Source organism: Callorhinchus milii, unplaced genomic scaffold, assembly GCF_018977255.1.
Source record: "Callorhinchus milii isolate IMCB2004 unplaced genomic scaffold, IMCB_Cmil_1.0 Scaffold4, whole genome shotgun sequence".
Lineage (NCBI taxonomy): Eukaryota > Metazoa > Chordata > Chondrichthyes > Chimaeriformes > Callorhinchidae > Callorhinchus > Callorhinchus milii.
This window is the reverse complement of record NW_024704745.1, coordinates 8,728,029-8,755,921: the sequence shown is the minus strand read 5'-3', so window position 1 is coordinate 8,755,921 and position 27,893 is coordinate 8,728,029. Positions and strand designations below refer to the sequence as shown.

At 43.0% G+C, this 27,893-nt stretch overlaps 2 protein-coding genes across 2 annotated transcripts in view; both read left to right on the top strand.

The window, feature by feature from the left end:
• Positions 1 to 3,761: 3,761 nt before the first annotated feature.
• On the top strand, positions 3,762 to 19,856 carry LOC103180185 (T-box transcription factor TBX19-like; the record flags this gene model as incomplete). Its single annotated transcript, XM_042334031.1, has 8 exons — positions 3,762 to 3,955; positions 9,598 to 9,868; positions 11,825 to 11,959; positions 12,790 to 12,851; positions 14,009 to 14,070; positions 15,730 to 15,915; positions 17,605 to 17,737; positions 19,616 to 19,856. Coding segments are annotated over 8 exons (1,284 nt in total), but the record flags the coding sequence as incomplete, so codon positions are not given.
• A 2,697-nt stretch (positions 19,857 to 22,553) lies between these two features.
• Positions 22,554 to 27,893, top strand: part of chd1l (chromodomain helicase DNA binding protein 1-like) — a 41,307-nt gene continuing 35,967 nt past the window's right edge. Inside the window, exons 1-6 of the mRNA XM_042334626.1 lie at positions 22,554 to 22,687; positions 23,955 to 24,067; positions 24,995 to 25,101; positions 26,318 to 26,432; positions 26,948 to 26,979; positions 27,734 to 27,815. Coding sequence (XP_042190560.1) covers positions 22,600 to 22,687; positions 23,955 to 24,067; positions 24,995 to 25,101; positions 26,318 to 26,432; positions 26,948 to 26,979; positions 27,734 to 27,815 — 537 coding nt within the window. The 5' untranslated portion in view covers positions 22,554 to 22,599. The remainder of the gene's footprint in view (positions 22,688 to 23,954; positions 24,068 to 24,994; positions 25,102 to 26,317; positions 26,433 to 26,947; positions 26,980 to 27,733; positions 27,816 to 27,893) is intronic.

Genomic DNA, 27,893 nt, shown 5'->3' with positions numbered 1-27,893 from the left:
ATGTTTTGTGGGCTAAACAGAAGTTCATTTTTCACATTTTTCCTTCTCCCGATGAACGACTGACAATTTTGTCACAAAATTGTTTGATCGACAAATTTGGAACTCATAATTTGATGCAAATGTCTGTCCCGTGAATAATTCCAGATTAGTGAATATTTTGGGTACTTTGCAAGCTGTTTGCCTAATGTGAATCGACCGGACACTGTAAATTTGTTGGGCTGGAGATAAGGAAGGGGGTTGACAACATTGGAGCAAATTGTTTCCTCCAATGGTTAAAATGGCTGAAGCTGCTTCAGTATTTTTTGCAATTAAATAGTTTCTGATTGTTTCCGAAGTCCTTTACCCTGAAGTTTCTTTAACTTGCTATGGATCTAGAAAATTACAGAATTAATAAAGCTTTGCTACACACGAACCAAAATGAGTATTCAGTGATGTAATCGTATCAATGTGAAGCTACTCATTTGCCTTCTCTAATTTGGTTAGCTGATTAAAACAATTATATATATATATATATATGTATGTGTGTGTGTGTGTAAGTGAACGAGTTGGTAGTGCTGTGTTCTCTGAGTCAGAAGTTTGTAGGTATAAGACCAACACCTTGACTTTGAGCCCATAGAATCCCTGGTGACATTTCAACGTAGCGCTGGGTGCCCTATATTGTTCGAGGTACTGTCCTTTGTATGAGACATTAAGCTGACATGCATATTCAGGCGGATATTAAAGATCCCTTGGTACTACTCGAAATGAGAAGGGGGTTTCTTCTTGTGTTCTGACCCAACAATCCCCCAAAAAAATTGCTCATCCACTTCTTGGCAGTTTGTGGGACATTACTGTAGGCAAATCGGCTGCTGAAATTGCCTACAAAATACACAGTCACTACTTTGCAGTGATTCCTGTGAAGCACTTGGAGACATCTTCATGACATGAAAGGCACTATAACAATTTTTTATTGTAAGGTGTCATGTATTCGAGTACCTACACGACTGTGAATATCTAAATATATATACAGTACCATAGCTGAAATCCTCTAAAAGTGGATGAAACGAAAAGACATTGTAGGTTCTTTTAACCAAATTTGCGGAACAATTTAAAGTAATCAGATATATTTCAGCCAGCTCAGTTCAACTCACGCTGGTTTCCTTATGAAAGCAAAGTCATTATCTTTGTGAATAATTTCACCTTTCAAATTCATCTGGTTTCACCACAAGACCTGACAGATCACGAGAAAAGTTGCACCTCACTTCTCGGGGAGAAACAGCTGACAAAAGGAGAGTTCAGTACATTATAATAACTATGCCATTAAAAAGTATACCATTAAACCATTAAAAACGGCTGTCATCAATCCTATCCTCAAAAAACCCTCCCTGGACCCATCATTGCTTTCAAACTACTGTCCCATCTCCAACCTCCCTTTCCTCTCCAAGGTCCCGGAACAAGTTGTTGCTTCCCAGCTTCACTCCCTCCTCTCCCGCCATTCCCTTCACAAACTCCTCCAATCGGGTTTCTGTCCAGCTGCGACCAGGGCTCCCTCTGCCTCCTCGTCCTCCTTGACCTCTCTGCTGCCTTTGACACAGTTGACCACTCTATCCTCATCCACCGCCTCTCCTCTCACCTCAACCTTCATGGCTCTGTCCTTGACTGATTCAAAACGTACCTCTCACACTGCGTCCGCTTCATTTCCACAAATGGCTTCTCCTCTAACCCCCGCACCGTCTTGTGCGGCATTCCTCAGGGGTCTGTCCTTGGTCCCCTCCTCTTCAACATCTACACGCTCCCTCTTGGTGACATTATCCGCAGACATGGGGTCAACTTCCAACTGTACCTCTCTACCTCCACCCTTGACTCCAGGACCATTGCTGTCCTAACAGAATATATCAAGTCCTGTATGAGAGCTAACTTTCTTCAGTTGAACATCACCGGCCGAGGCACTCCTGCTTGGCTCCTGTTAGCGCCTCCACACCTCAGGCACTGACACCATCACCATCCATGGTTGCACACTCCACCTTGCTAAGCCAGTGCAGAACCTTGGTGTCTTGTTTGACCCTCAGCTATCCTTTCTCCCCCACATCTGTGCCATGACCCACTCTGCCTTCCCCACCTCCGCAACATCACCCAGCTCCGCCATTGTTTCACACCACAGGCCGCCGAAACCCTCATATACGCTTTCATTACATTGAGTCTTGACTATGCAAGCTCCTTGCTTGTCGGCCTCCCCAACTCCTCCCTCCACAGGCTACAGATCATCCAGAACTCTGCAGCCTGTATCCTCTCCCACATCAGGCTCTGTGACTCTATCACCCTATCCTCGCCCGACTCCACTGGCTTCCCATCACACAGAAGATACAGTTCAAGATCCTGGTCCTCACCTTCAAAGCCCTCCATGGTTTTATTCCCCCCTATCATCCTGCCAGCTCCCTCCACTCAGCGGACTCCAGCCTGCTTCACGTCCCCCGCCACACCCACCCCGCCATTGGTGGCCGGGCCTTCTGCCACCCTACCCCCACCCTCTGGAACTCCATCCCGCCGTCCCAACGTCTCGCCCCCTCCCTTGCCTCCTTCAAGACCCATCTCAAAACCCTCCTCTTCCACCGTGCTTTCGATCACTCTGTTTCCCCCCATCCTCCCCCGGCCTCCACCCTCCCCAATATCAAACCCCAGCTCGGTCGGAAACACCGACTGTCCGGTGCGTTTGGGACGTCCTCTCGACGTGAAAGACGCCACGCAAATGTAATTTTTGGTTTGTTTGTTGTTGTTGTCGTTGTTGTATACTACATTTTAGCAAAGCCCTGGCTGGCCCTCTACACTGTGCATTAAAAAATAGTTGAATGGAAAAAAATTGCGCTCCATCCAATAGCTGGCAGAGAAGAAAACCAATGGCGATTCGGCTGAACGTCATCACACAGGATCACATGGCGAAAAAGCAATTAGAGTCAAGTTTATTTTTAGTCCTGCAATGGCTGGGGTCCACTCATTATTTGGAATATTCACAGTCAATGAACAAGCAAGGGACTGACTGCGAGGGTGTGCTTTGCCCGACTTTGCTTTCGTTTGAATTTTCGTTCGTTCAAGGCTTGGCTTTAAGCTTTGCAACACACATACATACACACACACACACACACACACACATACATACATACATATATGCACACACACACACACACATACATACATACATACATACATATATGCACACATACACACACATACATATATGCACACACACACATACATGCACATACAGGTTGATTGGGTTGTTTTACTGTAGGTGATTGTGTGTGTGTGTGTGTGTGTGTGTGTTTGAGGGGAGGGGAGGGGAGTGTTTCAGCTGCTTTTTTTTGGAGAGGGAGGCAAGGAGAAAGTTTCAGTTGGTTTTTTTTCGGGGGGAGGGGAAGGGGAAAGTATTTCAGCTGTTTTTTTTTTGGGGGGGAGGAGAGAAAGAGAAAGTATTTCAGCTGTTTTTTTGGAGGGGAGGGAAGGGGAAAGTGCTTCAGCTGGAGGGAGGGTGGGGGTAGGGGGGGGGAGGGTGGAATTTGGAGGGGTGAGTGGGTGGTGGTGCAGGAGAAGAGGTGGCAAAGTGTTTCAGTTGTTTTTTTTGGGGGGGTGGGGGTGGTGGGAGGTAGGGGAAGGGGGAGGGAAAGGGGACAGTGTTTTAGCTGGGAGTGGAGGGGAGTGGGGAGGGGGGTGCTTTTGGTTGGGAGGGGGTGGGAGAGAGAAGAGAGAGAAGAGAGAGAGAGAGAGAGAAAGGAGGTGGCAAAGTGTCTCAAGTCATGACCCAGCCTCACAGCAGGAGCAGCGAGCACCGGGTGGCTCGCCTGTTGAGCGCCGTGGAGAGTGAGCTGGTGGTCGGCAGCGAGAAAGGCGACCCCACGGAAAAGCAGCTGAAAGTGGCTCTGGAGGAGTCGGAGCTGTGGCAAAAATTCAAGCGGGTCACCAACGAAATGATCGTCACCAAGAAACGGGAGGTCAGTGGAGAAGGGGAGGAGGGGGGGAGGGAAGGGAGGTGGGGGTGGGGGTGGGGGGGGGTCCGTTTTTGTAGCCCGAAGTGGTTGGGGGTTTGGGGTTGGGTTGTGGGGGTAAGAGAGAGAGAGAGACTGAGATGAGAACCAATGCAACTTCTTTCAAGAGCTGTCTGCGATGTTCCTAGTGATTGCTTTTTTGCATCCCAAACCCTGCTCCCCCCCCATCCCCCCCACCCCACACCACCCCTCACCCCCCACCCACCCCACCCACTGCTTCGGAAAAGCTGGGAAATATAACGCCAAAGAAGATCAAGTCAATGGATCACTTAGTCATTGATGGGGATTCTGTGAATCACAGATAAATAATGTGCAAAAGAATAGGTCCGTCGGTCCTGGACGATGACTTGTGTGAATGTCACCCACTCCTCTGGTCGAGAGATGTTGCCGTGAAGGTGATTCACTGGAGAGTGCAACTTCTTTGTGAAGGCTTTGGGGATGTGTGTGTCAGTTTCAATGCAGAGATGCGGGTCCAACAAAGTAAGACCTCGAGCCAAGAAAAAAAAATCAATCAATCAATCAATAATAATAATAATAATAATAATAATAGATAAGTAAATCAACGAGTGAGGCGTTTTGTTTTCCATCTTTTGCAAAGCAGTGGGGGGTTTGGGGGTGCAAGCGACCATCGGGGAGGATTTCAGTACTTTATTTTTCATTTTCGCTCAGTCGGGTGTTTTCGGTGGGAATCGAGCAAGGGGTGGGGGGGGGGGGGGAGAGTGTGTGTTTTTTGTAAAAAAAAAACCAAAATAAGGTCTTCGCTGAGAAATGCTTTGAGCATTCAAGTACGTTTCACGTAAGGCACCGAGTTCACAGCCAAACGCTGGTCACATTCGCTAATTTTAGGTCATATCGTTGCAATTGCATCTCTCCCTCTCCATCCCCCCCCCCCCCCCACCCCACAACCCCCCCACCCCCACCTCTCTCTCTCTCTCTCTCTCTCCCTTCCCCAGTTCCTAATCTTTTCAGCAAACTTTGCTTTGTGCAATCCTGTTTGGTTGTGTCTTGTTTCTATGTGTGTGTGTGTGTGTGTGTGTGTGTGTGTGAGAAAACTTCAACGGTGGGACCTTTTACTAGTTATAGTCATTGTATTTTGATCGTGGAGGTCTCACACGTGTTTTTTTTTAAAAAAAATCACAGTGCAATATTCACACTTTCCGATGACAGGCGTACAGTTAGTTTCCCATTCTCAGTCTCCTCTCTTGCTCCCCAGTGCCCTCTTCCTCCTTGTACAGTTTTCCCGTATAAACGCCCCTTGATCAGTCGGGATTGATGAGATTAGCGTTATGAGAACGCCAGGATAATAATAATAATAATAATAATAATAATAATAATAATAATAATAACAATAACAACAATAACGATAGCATTACTTACAGATCCCAGTTCTGGAGACATTGGTCCAGGTATTTTGGTGCAGGTTTGTAAATCCCTGGCGTGCTGGGGGATGCAAACTGGAATTGTGTTAATTCAATTTGACAGCAAACACACACACACACACACACACACACGCAATCACACACACACATACACACACACACACACGCAATCACACACACACATACACACACACACACGCAATCACACACACACACACACACACACACATGCAATCACACACACACACACACATGCAATCACACACACACATACACACACACACACGCAATCACACACACACACACACACACACGCAATCACACACACACACACACACACACACACACGCAATCACACACACACACACTCGCACATACACACACACACACGCAATCACACACACGCAAACACACACCGAATTGCAGCTCAGCAAAGGAAAAATCCTGCACGCGTTATCCCATCTGGAAAATCGCAACGATATTTCACGGTGGGGGATGAATCTGCAGCGCGTTTATTACGCGCAGTACGAAAACAAGACGAAAAGGGGCCGCTTTGCAACACGATCTATTTTACCAGAAGGACGTCGCGTTGTCACCTGTGCGGTGATCTCAAGGTTGTTTTTTTTTATATTGAGGTTCAGTGAGTGTGCAATAGGGGGTTATGCCGAACCCTTCCTCTGCAAACCAACGTACCTCTGAACCACCACATACATCACTGTCGATCAACAAGTGTGTTGTGACTTAAATTCATTGGAGCGACACCGACTGCAAAATCCGTTTAAAACCGACGGATTCCGTGTTAAATTTTAAGAGTGATACAGATCGAAGCAATGACCTCAAGCAAAAAAAAAATCAATAAAAATCAATTGTTTATTCTCAACAACCTGAAATATAATATAATATAATATAATATAATATAATATAATATAATATAATATGTAATGTAATGTCAATCGGCGTAAAGCCTCTTAATATTCGCTAAATTTCTTTTTTTTTAAAAAAAAAGCTAACATTTTTTGCCCCCCCCCCCCCCCACCCCTCCCCCCCAAACAAGCCATCAGAAATCGTTTTAATGGGCAGTTTTTAACTAATCACCGTCGGGCACTTTACAGTACTATTGCGATCTCCACTTTCGTTAAAGGTTTATGAAACTCTTTCGCATCAGTAAATATTTGGGTTCATTTATATTCCTGTCGAGCATTCGCCCGACTTTCGCTGTGTTTGCGAACGCGAGAGCAACACCTTCACGCTTTTTTCTGGCTTCCCACGTAAAGCATAAGACGAACTAACGTGACACTATTTTGCATTACGCCTTTGGGACAACGAACAGAACCGCAACTGGGAGACTCGCGATAAAACGGTCCTGTTGAAAATCGCAGCGTTTTGCCCCCAAAATAATATGATACAATAATAATAATAATAATCCTTGCATTTGATATAGCGCTTTTCACGTCGGGAGGACGTCCCAAAGCGCTTCACAGAACACACTGCAAAGTGAATTGACTGTATATTTGTGGGCGAACGCGGCAGCCAATTGCGCACAGCAATGTCCCACAAACAGTCGTAGATTGAAAATGACCAATTTCTTATTGTTTTTGGTTTTTGGAGGGTTTATTATTAGGCTCTGTGTGGAGTAAGGAAACTTGCCCAAGGTTTTGCCCTCTGCCTGGAATTGAACTCAGGTCTCTCACTTGCAAAGCGAGTGCTCTAACCACTGAGCTACAGGACTCCACAAATAATACCTTGTTCCAAGTTTTATGGCTTGGGTTTTGCAGGAGTAAGAGAAATAAATGCTTTGGGTGGTGGTGGAGGGTCTCTATTAAAAGTCATCGTTTTTTTGGGTGGGGGGGGGGTGGTGGGCATATGTGTCGGTGCTCGGGAATATAAAAAATATTGTTCTGCACTTTGAGCCCAGCGTTTCCCCCCCAAACCGAGCAGAGCGAACCAGGGGATGAGCAGACGAGCTTCCCTGTAGGCTTTTCCCCAATACACTGCCCTTAGGGAACCCTCAGAGAGAGAGAGAGAGAGAGAGCTCACCTCGGTGTGATTTCCCTGTGTGATATTTGTTGTTGTTGTTGTTGTTGTTGTTGCTGTTGTTGCTGTTGCCCCTCTGACACTGTCGATTTTCCGCTGTGGAGTTTGCAAGGAGGAACTTGGAAGAAGTCGCCCAACGCCATGTGAGAGCCAAAAGAGAGAGGGAAGAGGACTTGCATCCCGTTTCCAGGATAGCAGGAAAGGGATAGCGCTGTGTTCCAGATCAGGGGCTGATCTGACGCCATCCCCAAAATTGGGCTCCGAAGCGATCGTACTGATCCCTCCGAAACCCCCAAAACAATAATAAATTGGTCATTTTCAATCCACGACTGTCTGTGGGACATTGCTGTGCGCAATTGGCCGCCGCGTTTCGCCCACAAATATACAGTCAATTCACTTTACAGTGCGTTCTGTGAAGCGCTTTGGGACGTCCGCCCGACGTGAACAGCGCTATATCAAATGCAAGGATTATTATTATTATTATTATTATTATTATTGTTGTTATTATTATTATTATTAGCATACAGTATCTGCCCACTGGAGCTGTCTTCTCTAATTCCAACCCTCCCTTTGCACTCTCCTCCCAAATTCATGTCTTCATTCATCCAAGTCTTTATTTGATTCCCTTTCAAAGGATGTGACCGTCTGGGCGTCAACTCGTAGTCAAAAAAAAAAAGCATTTGGCTTCCTGAACAACCCTTTTGCGTGAAAAAATTTTTTTTTGGTTAACCTCCTCTTATGTTTTTCTGCTAATCTTCTTTGTTATGATGATGGTGAACGACGGCGACTAATAGCGGTGAATAATAATATTTATGACTGCTTAATAATGACGTGGGTGCAGTGATGAGTGATAGTAACAATGATAACGATAATAGTTATAATAATGATTATAATTATAATAACGCGGAGGCTACAGTGTGTTGGTTTCTCCTCCAACCTTCTCCCCTCCTGGGGGTGATTGAATCTCTTGTCCCTTTCATCGGCCTCTCCTTTTGGCACAGAGAAATGCTTCGTTTATGCGAGAGATATTTATTTCAAATTGACCAAATAATCCACTCTGACGCTAACAGGATGGGAGAGGTGCAGCCCCAGTCGCTGGCTGTATTCGTAATAATATAATACTATATTAGATACTATAATAATATAATTTTATTATTATTATTATTATTTTATTATAGTATGAATTATCATCGAGGATTATTGCTATTATATTATTACATAATATAATATAATATAATAGCAATAATCCTGGATGATAATTCATGCTATAATAAAATAATAATTAATAATAATAATAATAATTCGTAGCCTGGTTCTGGGAATATCTGAATGCCCCCAAAACATTTCTGTCTCAAACCTGGTCGCTCTTTTTCTGCCCTCGTTTGCACTGGATGGGGACTTCTGATCCCATTGCTGAACGGTTCCCACGGAACTCTCCCCCACTCCCCCTTTCCTGCCCTAAACGGCGTTGCTCCGAAGGTTGGAATTACACAGGAAAAACCCCGAGAGTCAGAGCCAGAGTCAGAGTCACTCTCTTCTATTGAGAGGGGAAAAAAAACACAGGTGCTTTTTTTTCGTGTTTTTCAGTGAAATGATCGTTATGTGTTTCCCCAAAGAAAGGTTTGTTTTTTATCCTTCTCTCTCTCTCTCTCTTTCTTTCTCTCTCTCTGTTATCTGCTTTCTCTCTGTCTCTCTTTCTATCTCTCTTCTCTCTCTCTTTCTCTCTCTGTTATCTGCTTTCTCTCTGTCTCTCTTTCTATCTCTCTTCTCTCTCTCTCTCTCTCTCTCTCTCTCTCTCTATCTCTATCTGTATCTGCTTTCTCTCTGTCTCTCTTTCCATCTCTCTTTCTATCTCTCTCTCTCTCTCTTTCTCTCTCTCTCTCTTTCTCTCTTTCTTTCTTTCTTTCTTTCTTTCTTTCTTTCTTTCTTTCTTTCTTTCTTTCTTTCTTTCTTTCTTTCTTTCTTTCTTTCTTTCTCTCTCTCTCTCTCTCTCTCTCTCTCTCTCTCTCTCTCTCTCTTTCTATCTCTCTTTCTATCTCTCTTTCTTTCTTTCTATATCACCTTTCTCTCTCTCTCTCTCTCTCTCTCTCCCTCTCCCCCCCCCCCCCCCCCCCCCCCCCCCCCCCCCCCCTCCCCCCCCCCCCCCCCCCTCTCTCCCCCTCTCCCTCTTTCAGGCGAATGTTTCCAGTCCTTAAAATAAGCGTCTCTGGTTTGGATCCAAACGCCATGTACTCATTCCTGTTGGACTTCGTGGTCGCTGATAGCCATCGCTGGAAGTATGTGAACGGCGAGTGGGTACCTGCGGGCAAACCAGAGCCCCTGACCCAGAGCTGCGTTTACATCCACCCGGACTCCCCCAACTTCGGGGCGTATTGGATGAAAGCCCCCATCTCTTTCAGCAAAGTCAAGTTGACCAATAAAGTCAACTGCGGTGGACAGGTAAGGCAAGTCGCTGCTGCTGCTGCTGCAAACTCCCTCTGGTTTGCAACGACAAGCCAAGTGCAATTACGAACACACCAAAAAAAAAGGGCGCATTAATGTAATTATAGTTATCCCTCTCTCAGCCCCACTCTGCTCATGTCGCCCCTATTGTTGGATGGGAAACCAAACGCAAACAAGAATTAAAAAAAAAAACCCACACACAGGTCTAATTGAGACTTTCAGAGTTTAATGGACATCGCGTTGTACTCAGCAAACAACCCCCACCCCCCCACTACCCAAAAAAAAAAGGTTTTTTTGTTTTGTTTTGTGGGCTGAGAGATCTCGCTGTGTGTACGACTCCAGGGTTATGTTTTTTTTTAAAAAAAAAACCCCGCTTTGTAATGAGTTTTAGTCATTGATGTTTTCCTTGGCACAGAGCTGTCAGTTGCCTCCTGAAATTGCCTTAAACAAAAGTGAGTGCTTTACATGCAATTAGATAATTAGAGTTGTTTTGCAATTATCAATCATCACATGAAATTAACGGCTTATCCCTTTTAGACACCTCTCCCCCTCCCCACCACCACCCCCCACCCCCACCACCCACACACACACACACACACACACACAACAAAACCAACTTGAAAGTCTGGAATACATTTATTATGGGATGACTCTGCCCCCACTTAATTCTAATACAAAGTTGGAGGTCTTAACTGCTGTAAAAATAATTAGCAGCTGGCAAAGGGCACTTATCCCGAATTAATGGAATACAACAATTTTCAGATTTGAAACAAATCGTGCACTGCATTTCCCTTTCATTTCCCTTCTTTCATTTCGATAAGTTGCCTTTATACACAGGAACATAGGACTGCTGGACCAAAAAAAAGACCAAGGTCCATCTCGACCACGTTCTTGCATCCTGGTAGTCGAAAGCTACAGTAATAGATATGTTGATAGCAATTAATACACACATATATATATATATATATAATAATAATAATCCTTACATTTGTTATAGAGTCTTATCACATCACTGAGATGCCTCGAAGCGCTTCACAGAATATACTGTAACGTGAATTGACTGTGTATTTTGTGGGTGCAACACAGCAGCAAATTCCGCATAGCAGTTATACACACATATATATAATATATATATAAATAATGCTTTGGAACATCCTCCCTCCTGATGTAAAAAAGTGCTGTACAAATGTAAATTTGTATTGTTTTGTGTTATACAAATGTATAGAGTTGTCAAATCCTTCATAGCTTCCTATTTTTCTGTTCTCTTATATTGTTTGTGGGATGTCTGTGCTAAGGAATAGAAAGTATAACATCTCATTTGGGTCTACATTTACTCTATTAACACAGTGTTTCAGAGTATTCCGAATGCACCAAATTCAAATTATTGAATTCAGACTCAGCTTTGATGCTGATTTTCTTTAGGCTCTTTTAAGCAACAAACCAACAAAATCCTACTTTAATTTAGCAATAAATTATATTAATCCTTGTGTTTAATATAATAATAATAATAATAATAATAATAATCCTTGCACTTGATAGAGCACCTTATTCTGTGAAGTACTTTGAGATGTCGCAACAATGTGATAAGGTGCTATATCAAATGCAAGGATTATTATCATTATCATCATTATGATCATGTTATTGAGACATCTCAAAGAGCTTCACAGAATATACTGCAAAGTGAATTGACAGTATATATTTTAATATACACACAGCACCACTTAATATCATCAGGACCTCTGAAAGAGCTTCACATGATTTTACTGTGAATTGTAACATGTATTTGTCATTAGAGTAAGTGTAAATCCAGGTATTTTTCCACTTGTCACTCGTTCACAGCATTAAGCAGTGTCCAGAAGGATACAACAATTAAAAGTATTCTACGTGGGTAAAAATCCTGTAAGTAAAGTCAGGATTGTTAACTTACACTTTGTCTTCCTTTTTTTCACACAGGTAATTCTAAATTCTCTGCACAAGTACGAGCCTCAGATTTATATAGTGCGACTGGGAGGTCCTCACAGGATGATTTCCAATCACTTTTTCCCTGAAACTCAGTTCATCGCAGTGACTGCATATCAGAATGAGGAGGTCAGTATCACACAAGAACATCATTGTTGACACATAACCCTTTTCCTGTCATTTATAATAATAAATAATAATAATAATCAATAATAATATCATAATCCTTCCATTTGATATGGCGCTTTATCATGTCTCTAAAACATTTCAAAGTGCTTTACAGGATATACTGTAAAATTGATTGACTGTGTGTTTTGTGGGTGAAACGCGGTAGCCAGTTTGCGTACAACAATGTCCTACAAGTGAATTATGTGAGTTCAAAGTCCTGATATGGGGCATTGAACCCACAACCTTCTGACTCAAGAGGCAAGAGTGCTACCAACTGTGCCAGGTAGACCCATAGCTATCATTGACCTCCATCCTTAATCCTGTCTTCATATCTCCAATCGGGATCTCTGCGTAGCAACCAGGGCACAGCTTGGTTGATCATCCCTTTCGTAACTCTTATCACTGATGCCTTTCATAACAATCCTACTATCACTTGGCCAAGCTCTGTTAGTTCCGCACACAGCAGGGTCAAACCTGGGATATTCCTTGTCTTGTACATCTGAGAGACACATGGCATATCCCGAGGTCTCAAGAACCCGATCTTCAGTCATCATCAAACAAAATAACTACAAGAGGCAAATTGTTGAAGCTTTTTTATCGAAAAAAATTGTTTAAATTGACTGGGACTATCATTGTTAGTTAGCAGTTTCGAATTGAAAATTAATCATGTAGTTTAGAAATGTAACTTGAAAATTTAGCTGCACAGTCCTGTGTAAGTTTCTAATGCTGATTTTAGAGTGGAGACAGTGCTTGCCTCACCTTTTGCCTTTTCTGTGTGTGTCCTTTTTAAGGTTACAGCTCTGAAGATCAAGAATAACCCCTTTGCGAAAGCATTTCTGGATGCCAAAGAAAGGCGAGTCAATGCTTTGGAACAAGATGCTTTCTATCTTCATTGTTTGCTTTGCTTCAAGAACCATTTTAAGCTTTATTTTTTATTATAGTGAAAAGGTTAAGATCCATTTAGTCAGGTCCAGCAGGAACGGGAAACGTTTCATAGACCTGGACTCCAAGCAATTTAAATTAATAATCCTTACATTTGGTATAGCATCAGAAGGACGTTCAAAGCACTTAACAGGATTTACTGTGCAATGGAGTGAATGTGTATTTGTGTACAACAATAAAATTACAACATTACATTTGTATAGCACCTTTCACAAACACTGGGATTCCGTAGTGTAGATGGGATGCATGGAATTCTCAGCTTGGTTTGGATACTCTTATCCAATGATGGGTTTCCACATATAATAATAATAATAATAATCCTTGCATATAGCGCCTTATTACATCTTCTGAGATGTTTCAAAGCGCTTCACAGAAAATACCGTAGAGTGAATTGACTATATTTTGTGGGCAAAAAGCAGCAGTCAATTGCACACGGCAGTGTCCCATAAATAGTCGTAGATTGAGTGACCAATTTCTTACTTTTTTAAGGAATTATTACCTCTGGAAAAGGGATCTGCCAATTGACTAACAACCGGGTTCCTACTTATTGTTAGGTAAACAGAAGAGTGTGGAGTAAGGAAACTTGCCCAACGTTTCGCCTTGCCGGGAATCGAACCTAGGTTTGCTCGCTTGCAAGGCGAGCGCTCTAACTGCGGAGCTACAGGACTCCGGAGCGGTGTCTGTGTGTTTTGTGGGTGAATGAAACAGCCGGCTTGCACACAGCTATGTCCCACAGCCATGAAGTAAATGACCAATTTTGGGGCGAGAGATCATTAGCCAGATACTGGGATAAACTCCCTTCTCTTTTCAAATAATTCCATGGGATCTTTTTAATTTTCATCTGGAGTGGCAGACAGGGCTTCGGTTTAGCATTTTATCAGGAGGACAGGACCTCGAACGATACAGCCCACCCCTGCACTGTACTGTAATGTCATCTTGGACTACTTGAGTTCAACATCCCAACGCGGGGCTTCAACCCACGACATTTGACTCAAATGCGAGAGTGCTACCAACTGAGCCAGGCTGACATACTAATTTAATCCTATGTCTACATCTGAACTCTTACAGAGCCAGCTGCAAGGATCCCTCTGATAACTTTTCTGAAAATCAACACATGAATTACTCCCACAGTAAGTTGCTAACTTTGTTGTATACAAATAAGTGATATGAAGAGGTTGGTGTCAATTGCAGTGACCAGTCCTTGTTATAATAGTGTGACATGGTGGTTTAATATGCTGTCCTCTCCGCACAGCTATGCAGTGGAAGATGCTGACAAATGAATTCTGCAGGTAGATATGTGCTGAGATTTGTCCTTACCACATTGAATCTGTTGTACATTGCACTTTCACCAAGCAGCCACTAAACTACCCTGCAAACAAGTGACCCTGAGATTATCAAACAAGACAAACTGAGATGTGCATATCCACAACGAACCTCACAACCATTTAAAAGACCACTGGTTGTCATGAAATAATAATAATAATTTGTAGTTATATAGCACCTTTCACCTGTAAATAACTACCTCAAAGCGCTTCAGAAAATATAGTTGAGTAGAAATAAAGTAACTGTTGTTCAACAGTCAAATTCAGCAGCTAATCTTCCCCAACAATGTTCCAAGAAACAGCAATGAAATGAGGAGCCAAGCATTTAGACGTATGTTTGGATTAGGAGGGGAATATAACCTGGAGAAGGACTCCACATATCTTTGACATAGCAATCCCACTGCAGTCCTTCTATGCCCACTTGTTTTTTTGTCTGATGCATGTGGAAACACATCTTTATGCTTAAGAGTCTAACCTTAAATCATCTACTCAGAGTTCTTGATATGAATTGAAATTTCCATTTAGCTGGATTGGAGTGCACACTCTTCCCTAGAGGGATGTACCCTGCTCACCTAACCCCTGAAAATATTAGATGCTGGTTAGCAAGAGCCAGGGTGTGGGGACTGCAGGAATTTAACCAACTAAATCTGCTAGGTTGCCATTGACCTAAATCACATAGCAGAAAAATTGTAGAAACGAGTACTTGTAGGAAATAATTCCCACTTCTGCTTTTGGTTTAGCTTTCTCGTAAAATACCATACAAATTTACATTTATATAGGACCTTTCACATCTGGAGGATATCCCAAAAGTCTTAACAGTCCTGGCTTGGCACCTGAGCTCTTTGGGGAGGGGAAAGATTACTGAAAGTGCAATCAAAACAGACAGGTTTTGAGATGGACCTTGAATTAGGTGAGGGAGGGAACAAGTTGGAGGAACTCCGGGATGGAGTTCCAGAGAGTGGGGGTAGACAGGCTGAAAGCCTGACCATAAGATTTTTTTTCTTGGTATGGAAGTGCTTTCAGAGGACATCATCCTGTAGCATAGTGGTTAGAGCGCTTGCCTCACAAGCAAGACGACCCGGGTTTGGTTCCTGGCAAGGGCAAAACCTTAGGCAAGTTTCCTTACTCTACACGCCTCTGTTTAACGAGCAGTAAGTAGGAACCTTGTTGTTAGTCGATTGGATCACTTTCTGGGGGTAATAATCCCTTTTAAAAACAAACTAAAAAAATTGGTCACTCAATCCACGACTGTTTGTGGGACACTGCTGTGCACAATTGGCTGCCCCATTTCGCCCACAAAAATATACAGTCAATTTACTTTACAGTATATTCTGTGAAGCGTTTTCAGACGTCTTGTAGCTGTGAAACGGCGCTATATCAAATGCAAAGATTACTATTATATTATCATTTCTCAATGAGCCATAGTCATGTCAGTGCCATGTTATTGTTATTTGTTATTTTTCCAAGTAGGTGGTTGGTTGATGCCCAACCCGGAGACGATATGTGCACCGACAAATCCTAACTATCAATACACCACGGCATTGCCACTTTCTGGTGCCCACTCATACCACAGCTGTGAACGCTACAACTCCTTGCGAAGTCACCGTGCCAATCCATACCCAGCATCCTACATACATAGAAACTACGCTACAGGTAGGATGAAAAGTAGAGGATGAGTTGTTGTAAATTTTGTATCAAACCAGTTTGATACAAATAACCCTTACATTTGATACAGCAGCTTTCACAATCAGGAGGACGTTTCAAAGTGTCTCACAGGATACACTGTGAAGTGTTGTAATCATGTATTTTGAACGCAAACTCTTAATTGGTAAATATGTTTCAAAATCTGTTGAAATCTAACTTATTTAGATAAGTAATGTTTCATAAAATCTAGAATTGCTCTGAAATTCCTTTAACTTTTTTTNATCAACTTACTATATTTATTGAGTTTTGCTTTCTGTTTGTTTTTCTCTACGAGTAAATTGTTTGAAATGAGGATTGCTACATTAAACTGCCTTCTTGTAGTTTACATGGGTGACCACTTGTTAAGACCTTTGCCTGTTCAGTTTTTCTAACAAATGCAGTAGGTAAAGATTGATTTGTAAATAAAAAGGAAATGAAAAATCTTTTACTTTGGTCTGGGTGACAGGCAATCTGGTTAAATAGAAAAAAATATATAATAGAAACAACAAGAATGCATTACATTTGAATTTAAAAATAATTACTGTATTTGAATTCCAAATAATTCAATTGAATTAAAAATGTACCGAACTTAAACTAATAATACATTTCACCTCGTTTTATTTTGTTGTTTCATTTAGAGAATATATAACATTGTTCGTTTATGCAGTGTCCCAATAATTTATCCTACTTATTTCTGTGGGCTTACTTCAACGCTCCAATCTGCTCCCCCCCAGACGCCATCACCCACTGCATTCGCTCAGATGGCTTTGCCACATCCCTCCTCCCATCTGCTCCACAATTGGCGGCCATGCTTTACTATACCTCGAAGCCCTGGAATTCCCTGCCTCAATCCCTTTGCTTTGCCCCCTCTCTCCCCGTCTTCAAATCACACCTCAAGACTTTCCTCTTTGACCGTACCTTCAGTCATTCCCCTCTCTTTCCAGCTCACCGTCTAACCACACCACTGTTAAGCGATCTGAGACACTATTCACAAGAAGGGCACTATATCATTGCAAGTAGCTGTTGTTGTTGTTAACAAATGTTCATATAATGTGTGAACTAAATGAAGCAATTACTGAGGTTAATTCAACAACACACTCCAGATGTGCTCAAAATATGCTTGTCTGTTGACTACATAGATTATGTGTTGATGGTAGTTTGATTTCCAAATGCTTTTATTAACAGTCCTGTGATTAAGATTGGAGCAATCATATTAATGGCAGGTACCATTTGAGTATCAATGTCATCTGATTTGAGTGTCTGTTGAGACTTCTGAATGTCATTGTAAATACTGGAATTATTATTTCAGCTGATGAATTTCCCAACAAATAGTAAAAAATGTTGACATTAATGGACCGAATTTGATTTAATTCAATTTAAATCAAACGAAGGAATGTGCCAGTATTTGCCATTATGTTTTAGAGTCACCCAGACCATTCATGCACTTAGAAACATTGGAACAGGAGGCTGTTTAACAATGTTTAGCCCATTGAATCTGTTTAGTGGACCATTGCAGATCGTTTATAATAACAATGATAATCCTTGTATTTGATATATAGCAGCTTATCATGCTGTTGAGAATAAAGAAATTAGAGGGAAATTTCTTTTTTTCAAGAACAAATGTTTTACTGATCAATACTGTATTATGTTTTCAACTAGTTTCTTTTGCAGAGAGCTCCAGTAATGGTCTTCAGGTTTTACCTGGACACGACAACTGGTCAACGATGACTTCTGCAAGACACACCAACATGTTACCTGTCACACCTCCAACTGCAACTGGGTCTAGTGCTGGGTAAGGTCACATAAGTCAACAACCTGAAGGTGAATCTCAGCAGTTACCCCAACACACACTTCACCGTAATATACACCAACCTGCACCAAATGCTCTCCAGAATTAGGTAAGCAGGGTGCATCCCCACGGAGAGAGTGCTGATTTAATTCTAGTTGCAGTGAAATCTCCAAATGTAGGTGGCACCTCAAATGTGGAACTCTCAGTCTGGCTTAGAGACTCTTAAGCACGGTGTTGGGATTATGTATGTGTCAGACACCTGACTGACTTAAAAAAAACTATTTTGTATATGATGCTTATGAACGAAGGCTTTTGATTATTGCAGCCAAATGCTGAGTAATCCCAAATGCCACTGCAATCTCCTTACACACGGCCTATGTATGAAGAGGAATGATAGTATTTCTTGTATTTGATACGACACCTTGTCACATTATTGAGACAACTCAAAGCACTTCACAGAATATACTGTAAAGTGAATTGACTGTATATTTTCTGGGCGAAACGTAGCAGCCAATTGCCCACAGCAGTGTCCCACAAACAGTTGTGGTTTGAGTGACTAAATTATTGTTTATTTATTTTTATGAAGAGATTATTACCCCCGGAAAACTATCCGCCAACAACCAGGTTCCTACTTACTGCTTGATAAACAGAGGAGCGTGGAGTAAGGAAACACCTAATGTTTCGTTCTGCCTGGGAATCGAATCCGGGTCCTCTCACTTGCGAAGCGAGTGCTCTAACCAATGCGCTAGAGGATTCTGACCCTTAATAACCCTTGCAGATTAATTAGTCTTCACCTTAGGACTGTTTGTGAGACCTTTTTGTTGGAAATAGATGCTGTATTTGCTTCAAAAAAACAGTCACCACATTTACACTTGACAGTAATCAAGGTGCAGTGCATTGAGACGGTTCGACATGTTGAGGCACAATAAAATGTGCAATTGGCAGCACTGTGGATGGATTCATTATCTTCAATTTTGAACCTTTTCAAAAAGGTGTTGATGATAAAAACAAAGTAGCCACACTTCACTGCCAAGGATTGTTTTTAATACTGAGATTATTTCTTCTTGGTCACAAGCTAGAGTCAAAAGCCTTATTGGTTTTGGACTGCGGCCATGTCTAAATGGTAATGCGGTGGATGGGAATGGGGAGACTCGAACATATTTTATATGCTTTCATCCAGGTGGCACTTAACTAGAGGCCTGAATGGCTCCTTTCCTCAATGTCAGCTGGAATTTTTCCATGTTTGAGGTGTTAAAATATTTGATTGCCACTGGCAAAAATGAATGCGCTTAATGAATAACGGGCTTAGCATTGTGAGGGGTAAACGGCAGTGGTGATGGTGCAGTAGTGAGACCGCTTCACCTTGCCAACTGGAAAATTGCGCGACACAAGAGTTACATAGAGTGATGTTGAATGGAAATAGGACACTTGGCTCTACCACTCTGTGCTAGTGTTTGTATTCCACACAAACCCCCATCCCACCCATAGAATCACAGAAGGATATTCAGCCCATCATACCACGTTTCTCCCACAAGATGTACAATCAATTCACTTTACATTATAGTCTGTGAAGCGCTTTGAGACTTCTCGAAGATGTGATAAGGCACTATATCAAATGCCAAGATTATTATTATTCTTGTGTCTGTGCTGGCTCTTTAAAAACTAATCCTTTCAATCCCATTTACCTGCCCTTTCCCCCACAGCTTTGTAGTTCATTCCTTTTTTGAGCATTTATCTACCCTAGTGCTCGTTTGCTAACCATCTTAAATTGACGGCCTCCAGTCACCCCTCTATTCCCCTCTCCTGTTGGACATGGTTCATAAGTCACAATCTTATCTCTTCAGGATATTTTGGGTGAAATCTACTTGTGTTTTTTTAAAGCCAGTATACGTGCCACTGGGCAGTAGGTAACAGCTCTGTGAGCCCGGTCAACCAACCCAACACTGCTACTGGAAACCAACAAGGACAGTTTCTTCGAGGAAGCCTCAGCCAGCCTGCCACATCAACATCCTTGGTCGCCTTGTCCAGTGCAGGTGGAACAGCCATGGAGATTCACAGTGAATTGCCACTAGCAAGACTCTTAGTGGCTTCCGGGACCTCAGCCTTAAACCAGCCATTCTAATCGTTGGGAGTTTCGAGTGATCCCTTTTGTGAACTGCAGTCATCTATTACTGGATAGTAAACACATTTTCTCCTGTTTCTCTACGGTAATGTAATTCTGCTTCTAATTATTTTCCCCTCATGGAATTACACCACAGGGAAAAAATGTTTTTTTCCTGCTGGATTTTGGCAGCAAAGGTTGGAATGTAAAATATTAGTTTGTCCTATTACACAAAATAAAATTGTATTGAAAAGGCTTTCTATGACTTTTGAGGTTTATTTTTTAATGGGGCGCTTTTCGCAAGACAGGGTCGAATTTTTTTTCATTGTTTGAGGGTCAAACAGAATGAGGTGAGTTGCTTGAGAACGAAGCATTTCTTTGCTTCATCAGAAGATTGGGGTCTAATGTGAAGCATAGAAACAGGAGGAGACCATTCAGTCCATCAGGCCTGTTTCCACCATTCTATAAGATCATGGCTGATGTGTACTCGCCCTTGGCCCATATCCCTTGATACACTGACCAAATAAATATCTAGCCACCTTAGTCTTGAAAATTTGAATGGACATCCACAGCCTTTAGGGGGCGGGAGAGTTCCAGATTTCCACCACCTTTTGGGTGAAAAACTGCCTCTTGATTTCACTCCTAAATGGCCCAGCTTTAATTTTAAGATTGTGACCCCTTATTCTGGATTCCGCCTACCAGAGGAAATAGTTTCTCTGTATCTATCCTATCGAATCCCTTCATTATTTTAAAAAACTCAGTGAGATCACCCTTCAACCTTCTAGCATCAAGCAACAGTTTCTAGCAGGAATCCTTAATAAGAAAGCCTTGTGTCACTCCAAACCCAGTCTCTATTGTTCATTGTCCTTTTTTAATATAAAAATTGAACAAATGTTGCTACAAAACCCCTTGACATCGGTTCTAGGAATGTTACTGAGATATATATTTACACAAATCTAGTCAAACTAATCTGGTAGTGGACACAGAAATAATTGGAAATCCAACAATGCCACCAAAGATATACAATAATAATAATCTTTGCATTTGATATAGTGCCTTATCACGTCGTTGAGACATCTCAAAAAAATTACATTTATATAGTAATTTTATGTCGGGAGGACAACCCAGGAGACTTGTAGTTTAACAAAACAAACTTCTCAATAGAGCCCCTGGTCTGAGGAAGGGAAACATCAATTGCATCTCTTCCTCCCTTGCCTCCTTCAAGGTCAGTCTCAAGACCTTCCTCTTCGACCGTGCCTTTGGTCTCCCTCCCACCTCTCTGCCTTCCCTCACCCCTACACCCCCCCCCCCCCACTCCATGCTCGGGCCCCGACATCTGACTGTTCAGCGCTTTGGGACGTCCTCCTGATGCGAAAGGCGCTCTATAAATGTAATTTTGTTGTTGTTGTTGTTTTTCATCGCTATTCAGCGACCTGGAAAGTGCACATGAGTGTGAACGTCAGAGGAGAACCGGGATGACATTACAGCACAAAAAATGGGTAAAGCAAATGGGTAGATACATGCTTTAAAGCAGAAATAAACTAAAGGGATGCAGGAAAAGGGCAGGTAAATGGATTGCTGTTACAAGAGCCTGGCTTGGCTGTGATAACATGCAGTCACTGACTGATTAGGTGCACATATGAAGAATGACCACGGGAGGGCACGAAGAGTGTCAGGAGTCGGGAGCTTTGGGAGGAAGAAAAAGACTATTTTCTTAAAGAAAAGTTGTCACTGTCTAATTGATAATCTGTATATTTCTAGACGTACACAATCAATGTAAGGGCCAAACAGCCCATAACTGGAAGTGTGGCATGTTATATCATTAGATCATATGCCGAGAAATATTTTTTGTTTTATTATAATATATAATAGTCCTTGCATTTGATATAGCGCCTTTTCACGTCTTCTCGACGTCTCAAAGCGCTTCACAGAATAGACTGTAAAGTGAATTGACTGTATATTTGTGGGCAAAACGCAGCAGCCAATTGCACACAGCAGTGTCCCACAAACAGTCGTGGATTGAAGTGACCAAATTACTATTGTTTTTTTTCTTGAGGGATTATTATGTGTGTGTGTGATGTGTGTGTGATGTGTGCGTGTATGTGTGTGTGTGTACATGCGCGTGTGTGTGATGTGTGTGTGATGTGTGTGTGTGTGGTTGCGTGATGTGTGACGTGTGTGTTTGTGTGTTGTGTGTGTGTGTGCGATGTGTGCGTACGTATGGGTGTGTACATCCGCGCGTGTGTGATGTGTGCGTGATGTGTGCGCGCGTGTGTATATGTGCGTGCGTGTGCGCGCGCGCGCGCGTCTGTGCATGTGTGTGATGTGACAGCCCGACCAGCGATGGCGAGGTGACTGGTGTGGGTGGGGGGTGGGGGGGCGTGTGCGCATGCGTTGTGTGCGTTGCTTTGCGCGCGTCCAGCGGTCTCCATGGAGACGCGGGTGGGAGTGGGAGTGAGGGAAGGAAGGGCCGAGCGAGCGAGCGAGCGCGCGTCCATCGGTCTCCACGGAGACGAGAGCGCCGCTCCTGCCCCGCTTCGTCTGCGCAGGGCCGCTCTCGTTAGTGTTGGAGGACCAGCCGGTGGCTGACGGTTGAGGCTGAGGCTCGGCCCTTCGGTCCCTTTTTCCCGCTTCTCCCCTGTGTTTTTTTACATACCGTTACACGTAATTTATATACACATTTATATATATATATAGCGAGAGAGAGAGAGACTCTCCCACTCACCCCCTCGGTCACAGTTTGGTGGTGGTGGCGGTTGAGAGTATGTCCCGTCGGGGCCGCGCAGTGAGAGGCGGCGGAGCTCAGTGTGAGCAGATCCAGGAGGAACATGTCAGGCAGTGCGGACTGACAGGTCAGTGCTTTTATATATATATATATATATATATACACTGTGTGTGTGTGTGTATATATATATGTATTTTTTTGGGGGGAGGGGTTGGAGGTTAAAAAGTTTCACCGTCCCACAGCGCCCGAACAGGCGAGTCAGTGTTTGTACTCCCACCCGATCTCCCTCCCACTCCCTCTCTCCATCCTTCGCTCCCTCCCTCCCTCAATCCCTCCCTCTCTCCATCCCTCCCTCACTCCATCCCTCCCTCACTCCATCCTTCGCTCCCTCCCTCCCTCAATCCCTCCCTCTCTCTATCCCTCCCTCACTCCATCCCTCCCTCACTCCATCCTTCGCTCCCTCACTCCCTCCCTCTCTCCCTCCCTCCCTCCCTCCCTCACTCACTCACTCACTCACTCACTCACTCACTCACTCACTCACTCACTCCTCACTCACTCACTCACTCACTCACTCACTCACTCACTCACTCACTCACTCACTCCCTCCCTCCCTCCCTCACTCACTCACTCACTCACTCCCCTCTCTCTCCATCCCTCCCTCCCTCCCTCACTCCCTCCCTCTCTCCTTCCCTCCCTCCCTCCCTCCCTCCCTCCCTCACTCACTCCCTCTCTCCATCCTTCGCTCCCTCCCTCCCTCCCTCCCTCCTCCTCCTCCCCCACCCCATTCCTTCTCAAAAGCCTCACCCCCACTCCTCCCCACCCCCCCCCAGTCTCCCCCAAGCGTCTCCCCTTCATAATTCCCCTTCACAGCTTTAACCCTCCCACTCCCTATCCCCCCCCCCCCCCCCCTCCTCCACTCCACTCCACTCCACTCACCTCCCCTCCCTCCTTCCTCGGCTTCTCCACATCATACAATTATAATCAACATAATTATCAAATGCAAAGAATTATTATTATTATAGTTATCCCCGTCCACAGCTTCATCTCTCCACTTCCAAGCCTCCCTCTCCCTTCCTGGACTCCTTCTCCCCCGGACTCCTCCCCTCCCCCCCCCCCCCTCCCCTCCCTCTTATATATTAATTTAATTCAAGGCCGCACATTATTTTGCACACATGTTGCGGGCAAAGTAATAATAATAATAACCCTTACATTTGATACAGCGCCTCATCAAGTCTTCGGGGGTGGGGGTCTCGACGCGCTTCGTGAACTGACTGTATATTACACAGTTTATTCCTTTTAAGTAGCTGTTCATTCAAGGCATTCGAATGTTTTTGTATTCTCATATGGAAAATCAAGCAAATGGTGTTATTTTTGGTATTCATTTTCCCTTTTAGGTATAAAACTCCGTTCGTACCAACTAAATGGGTTAAATTGGCTGGCACAGTGCCACAGTGGCCAGCATGGCTGCATACTCGGGGACGAGATGGGACTTGGTAAAACTTGTCAGGTATGAACGATGTGTAGGAATGACATTTAAAATAATCTTCTGCTTTAGTTTGGGTACTCACTTTCACAGAGACTGAGCAGTGTTCGGCCTCTAGTTTGGGAAGTTAATAGTAAATATCTTTCTATTGTGGAAGTTATCAGAAACAATGATGGAACTCCAGTGAAGGTGAGTGTTTTTAGTTTTTAACCTCCAACCCCACCCCAAAGATATATATATACACACCTACACTGTTTGTGTGTATTTATGTATATATATATATATATGTATATATATAAATAAACACACAATCCTGTCAGTATTTCAGTGGGTACATACAACAACAACAACAAGATTCCATTTATAAAGCGCCTTTCACGTCAGGAGGACGTCCCAAGGCGCTGCACAGTTGGGTCATGACCCAACATTTAGTGTGATACTGAGCTGAAAGAGAAGACGGCTTGGGTTTTATTTCCCCGGACTCTTTTAGTTGATCTATACTTTGATCTATTACAGTTGACCTTTGTGCCAGAGTAGAAAAGTCAACTGGAATTCCTGTTTGCAATTGCTATCCACTGATCCTGCGCTGAATGGGTGTGGGTGGATATCACTTTGTTCCTCAGTTAGTATCCTTTCAATGCTACAATATAGTGATCTTGTTTCTCATCAATTGTACTATTCTCTACCACTATCTCTGTAAGGGTGGGCAGCCTCATGATATATGCAGCAATTTTACGTCAGTTTCCTCATACTGTACACAAGAGGGCACACGCAGTCCTGGAATCTCATGTCTGAAAATGTTTACTTAATGCTAAATTCTTTGCTTTCTCTGAAAATTTTATGAAGCTCACACATTTGTGCGTATTTCCCCAGTGCTGAATATGAACAGCGTACACTTTCAGTAAATAATAGTGGAATATTATTGTGAAACCTTTTTCTACTTTTTTTCAGTCCATATCTTTTCTCTTGTATCTAACTGGAAGGCAAAAAGACAAGGGTCCTTTCCTGATTCTGTGCCCACTGTCAGTTCTAGAAAATTGGAGGGAAGAACTGGAAGGGTAAGTACTTAATGTTATAATCTATAGTTGTTTTTGTGCATCCCTGACTCTTATTAACATTATTGCAAAATCACAAGAGATGTACAAATGAAGAATGCTTTTCGGTCCATTTGATCTCATTTCTCCAGAATACCGAGCCTTCGGTCTTTCCATTACACCATCAGCCTCTTTCTTCAATGTGTCCTCTGAATCAGTCTCTTCCTGTTCTTCAGAGGTCTGTTGCATTTGTGTTTGCGTAGGGAGATAAGAGGAAATAATCCTTCAGGCATTCCAAATGCCGACCAAAAACATCGGCGCATCCAAGATAAGGTGATTACCCGCAGAAGCCAAGGCCTAAGTTTCTAACTATAAACGTTCGTGGAATCAGAGAAATTTACAGTGCAGAAGGATGCCATTTGGTCCATTGAGTCTGCTCTATTATAATAATAATCCTTGCATTTGATACAGCATCTTATCACATTGTTGAGATGTCTCTACTCTCAGAGCAAGTTGTTCATTCAGTACCATTGTTCTGCCCCATCCCCTAACCCCTTCAGGCTTCTATTTTACGTATACCTCTCATTAGCACAATTCAGATTTGTTAGCTAAAGCATTGCAATGTTTTTTTCTTTTTCGTGATCTTTTCCCTTCATCCTCTCCAAGGCATTGGCTGTTGCTGGGCTCCCTCACCAAGTGGTCATTGTTTCATTTAACGATTGTACAATTGAATAATGTTTTTGAGGGGGAAGTTTAAAAACAGAGCTTTGTAAATTTGTACCTCTATGACCATGCCTAATGTCATGTCTCTCCCTCACCCACGAATGTCTGACACTGTCTCTGTAAAGTGCTTTGAGGCTTTACCCTTCAAGAAAGGTGCTGTATTAATGCAAGTTGTTTTCATCACAGAAGATGGGAAATTCTGTTTCTATGCTTCTATATTCCCTCTTGTCCAACAGTACAAGTGTTACACTTAAAGATAATATGCCGTATTTCATTGTTATAAATTTAGGGCTTGGTATCAATCGGTGTCTCAGTCAATGCCATTCCTGATTCAAAAGGTGCATGTAAGTGAGACTGGTTCAGATGTTTCCCAACACATTATGTAGTCTTTTTCTCTCCTTTCCCATAGATTGTCTTCAAATTGAGTAGTAACTAAACACAGATAATCCATTGTAGCTCTAATGTGCAACACCCTTACACTGGCTGTCGTTACATCTGTAGCATTTTTACTCCAAAGGTTTGCTCCACGGCTTTCAGTGGACATTTACGCAGGAGACAAAGACGCAAGGCAGGCTCTTCAACAAGACTTGAAAAATCGTGACAATTTCCATGTCCTTCTCTCTACTTATGAGGTATTCAGCAAGAATCAATAGAGATTTGTATATCTCACCAGTACTAGATAACAACCACTTGTATTTCTTTAACAACCCAAACCACTTGACAATAGAGATTGCAACATGGTCACACTTGTTTATCAGCTGAAAACCTGTAGTAGATTGCTGTAAAATCAAGTCTTCAACCTGTTTTGTCTACAATACATAGTTATTAAATTTAAATCCAATTCCATTTGAGTTTAATTCAGAGTCAGTATTTGGGTGGGACTTGATCTTACGGGAGCCCATTCTCACATATTGGGGTGATGTAGAGGGTAGGGTGTTAGAGAAAATGCTGCTTGCTTTGCGGGGGCAATAGCCATACAGCAGCTATGAGAGCAGTGTATGTTGCTTTTGAAAAGTAACCATTCTTTAGTGTACAATCTAGCCAGCATATATACATATTTAAAAGTGGGCTGGAATGTTGCCTTGGCCATTTGCATTTACATGATAATATATCAATTGACAACCTTTCTTTTTATTGTTTGCTTCAGATCTGCTTGAAGGATGCATCGTTTCTGAGTAGGTGAGTTTGCGAAAGGGATTTAAAGCTGTAGTGTTAGGATTTTCAGCTGAGTCTGGAGGCCTTCTGGAAATAGTGGAGTGGAAGCAAGTCAAGCTGGAGAGACCAGGAATCGGAGTTTGAGAACCTGACAGCTAACCAATACAACAGTTGATACTTATATTGTGCTTTTTGTGGGCGAGAAAGTTTCATAGTACTTCACAGATAGAGCGAGAGCCTAAGCTGAATACAATACAAAACTGTATTTGTAAAACGCCTGTCACATCGGGAGGATGTCCTGAGGTCCTGGACAGTCAAGGATTTGGACCTGGGGTGGGGTGGTGTTGGGATCAGGAAGGGTGGACGGCATGGAGGGTACAAGGGTGGACAAAGGCGCGGTTGAAGAGGAGGGTCTTGAGACATGCCTTTAAGGAGGCAAAGGGCAAGGGAGGGAGCGTGGTAAAGGGAATATGAGATGGAATTCCAAAAGATGAGGGAGAGAGGCTGAAGGCCCGGTGGGGCGGGTCGAGTGGGGACGTGAAGCAGGAGCCTGAAGCGGATAGGTTAATATGGGGTTAGCAGTGTGGGAGATAACAACAACAAATTTACGTTTATATAGCACCTTTTACGTTGGTTGGATGTCCCAGGGTGCTGGACCATCCAGGATTTCAAACTTGGAAATCTGCAACATTTTCGGAAAAAGCATTTTTTTTAACAAAAATAGAAAGGACTTTGTAAATGTAACTTGATCATCAACTGAACTTGGATTTTATTCTAGGTTTAGTTGGAGTGTTTTGATTGTGGATGAGGCCCACAGATTGAAGAATAAGAACTCTTTGCTGTATAAGACCCTCAAAACAGTAAGTACTTTTTACACTGTAAGCATTGTGTATTCCCTTGGGGGCGAAATAAGTGGGGGGGGTTCTCCTTGGAGCTGA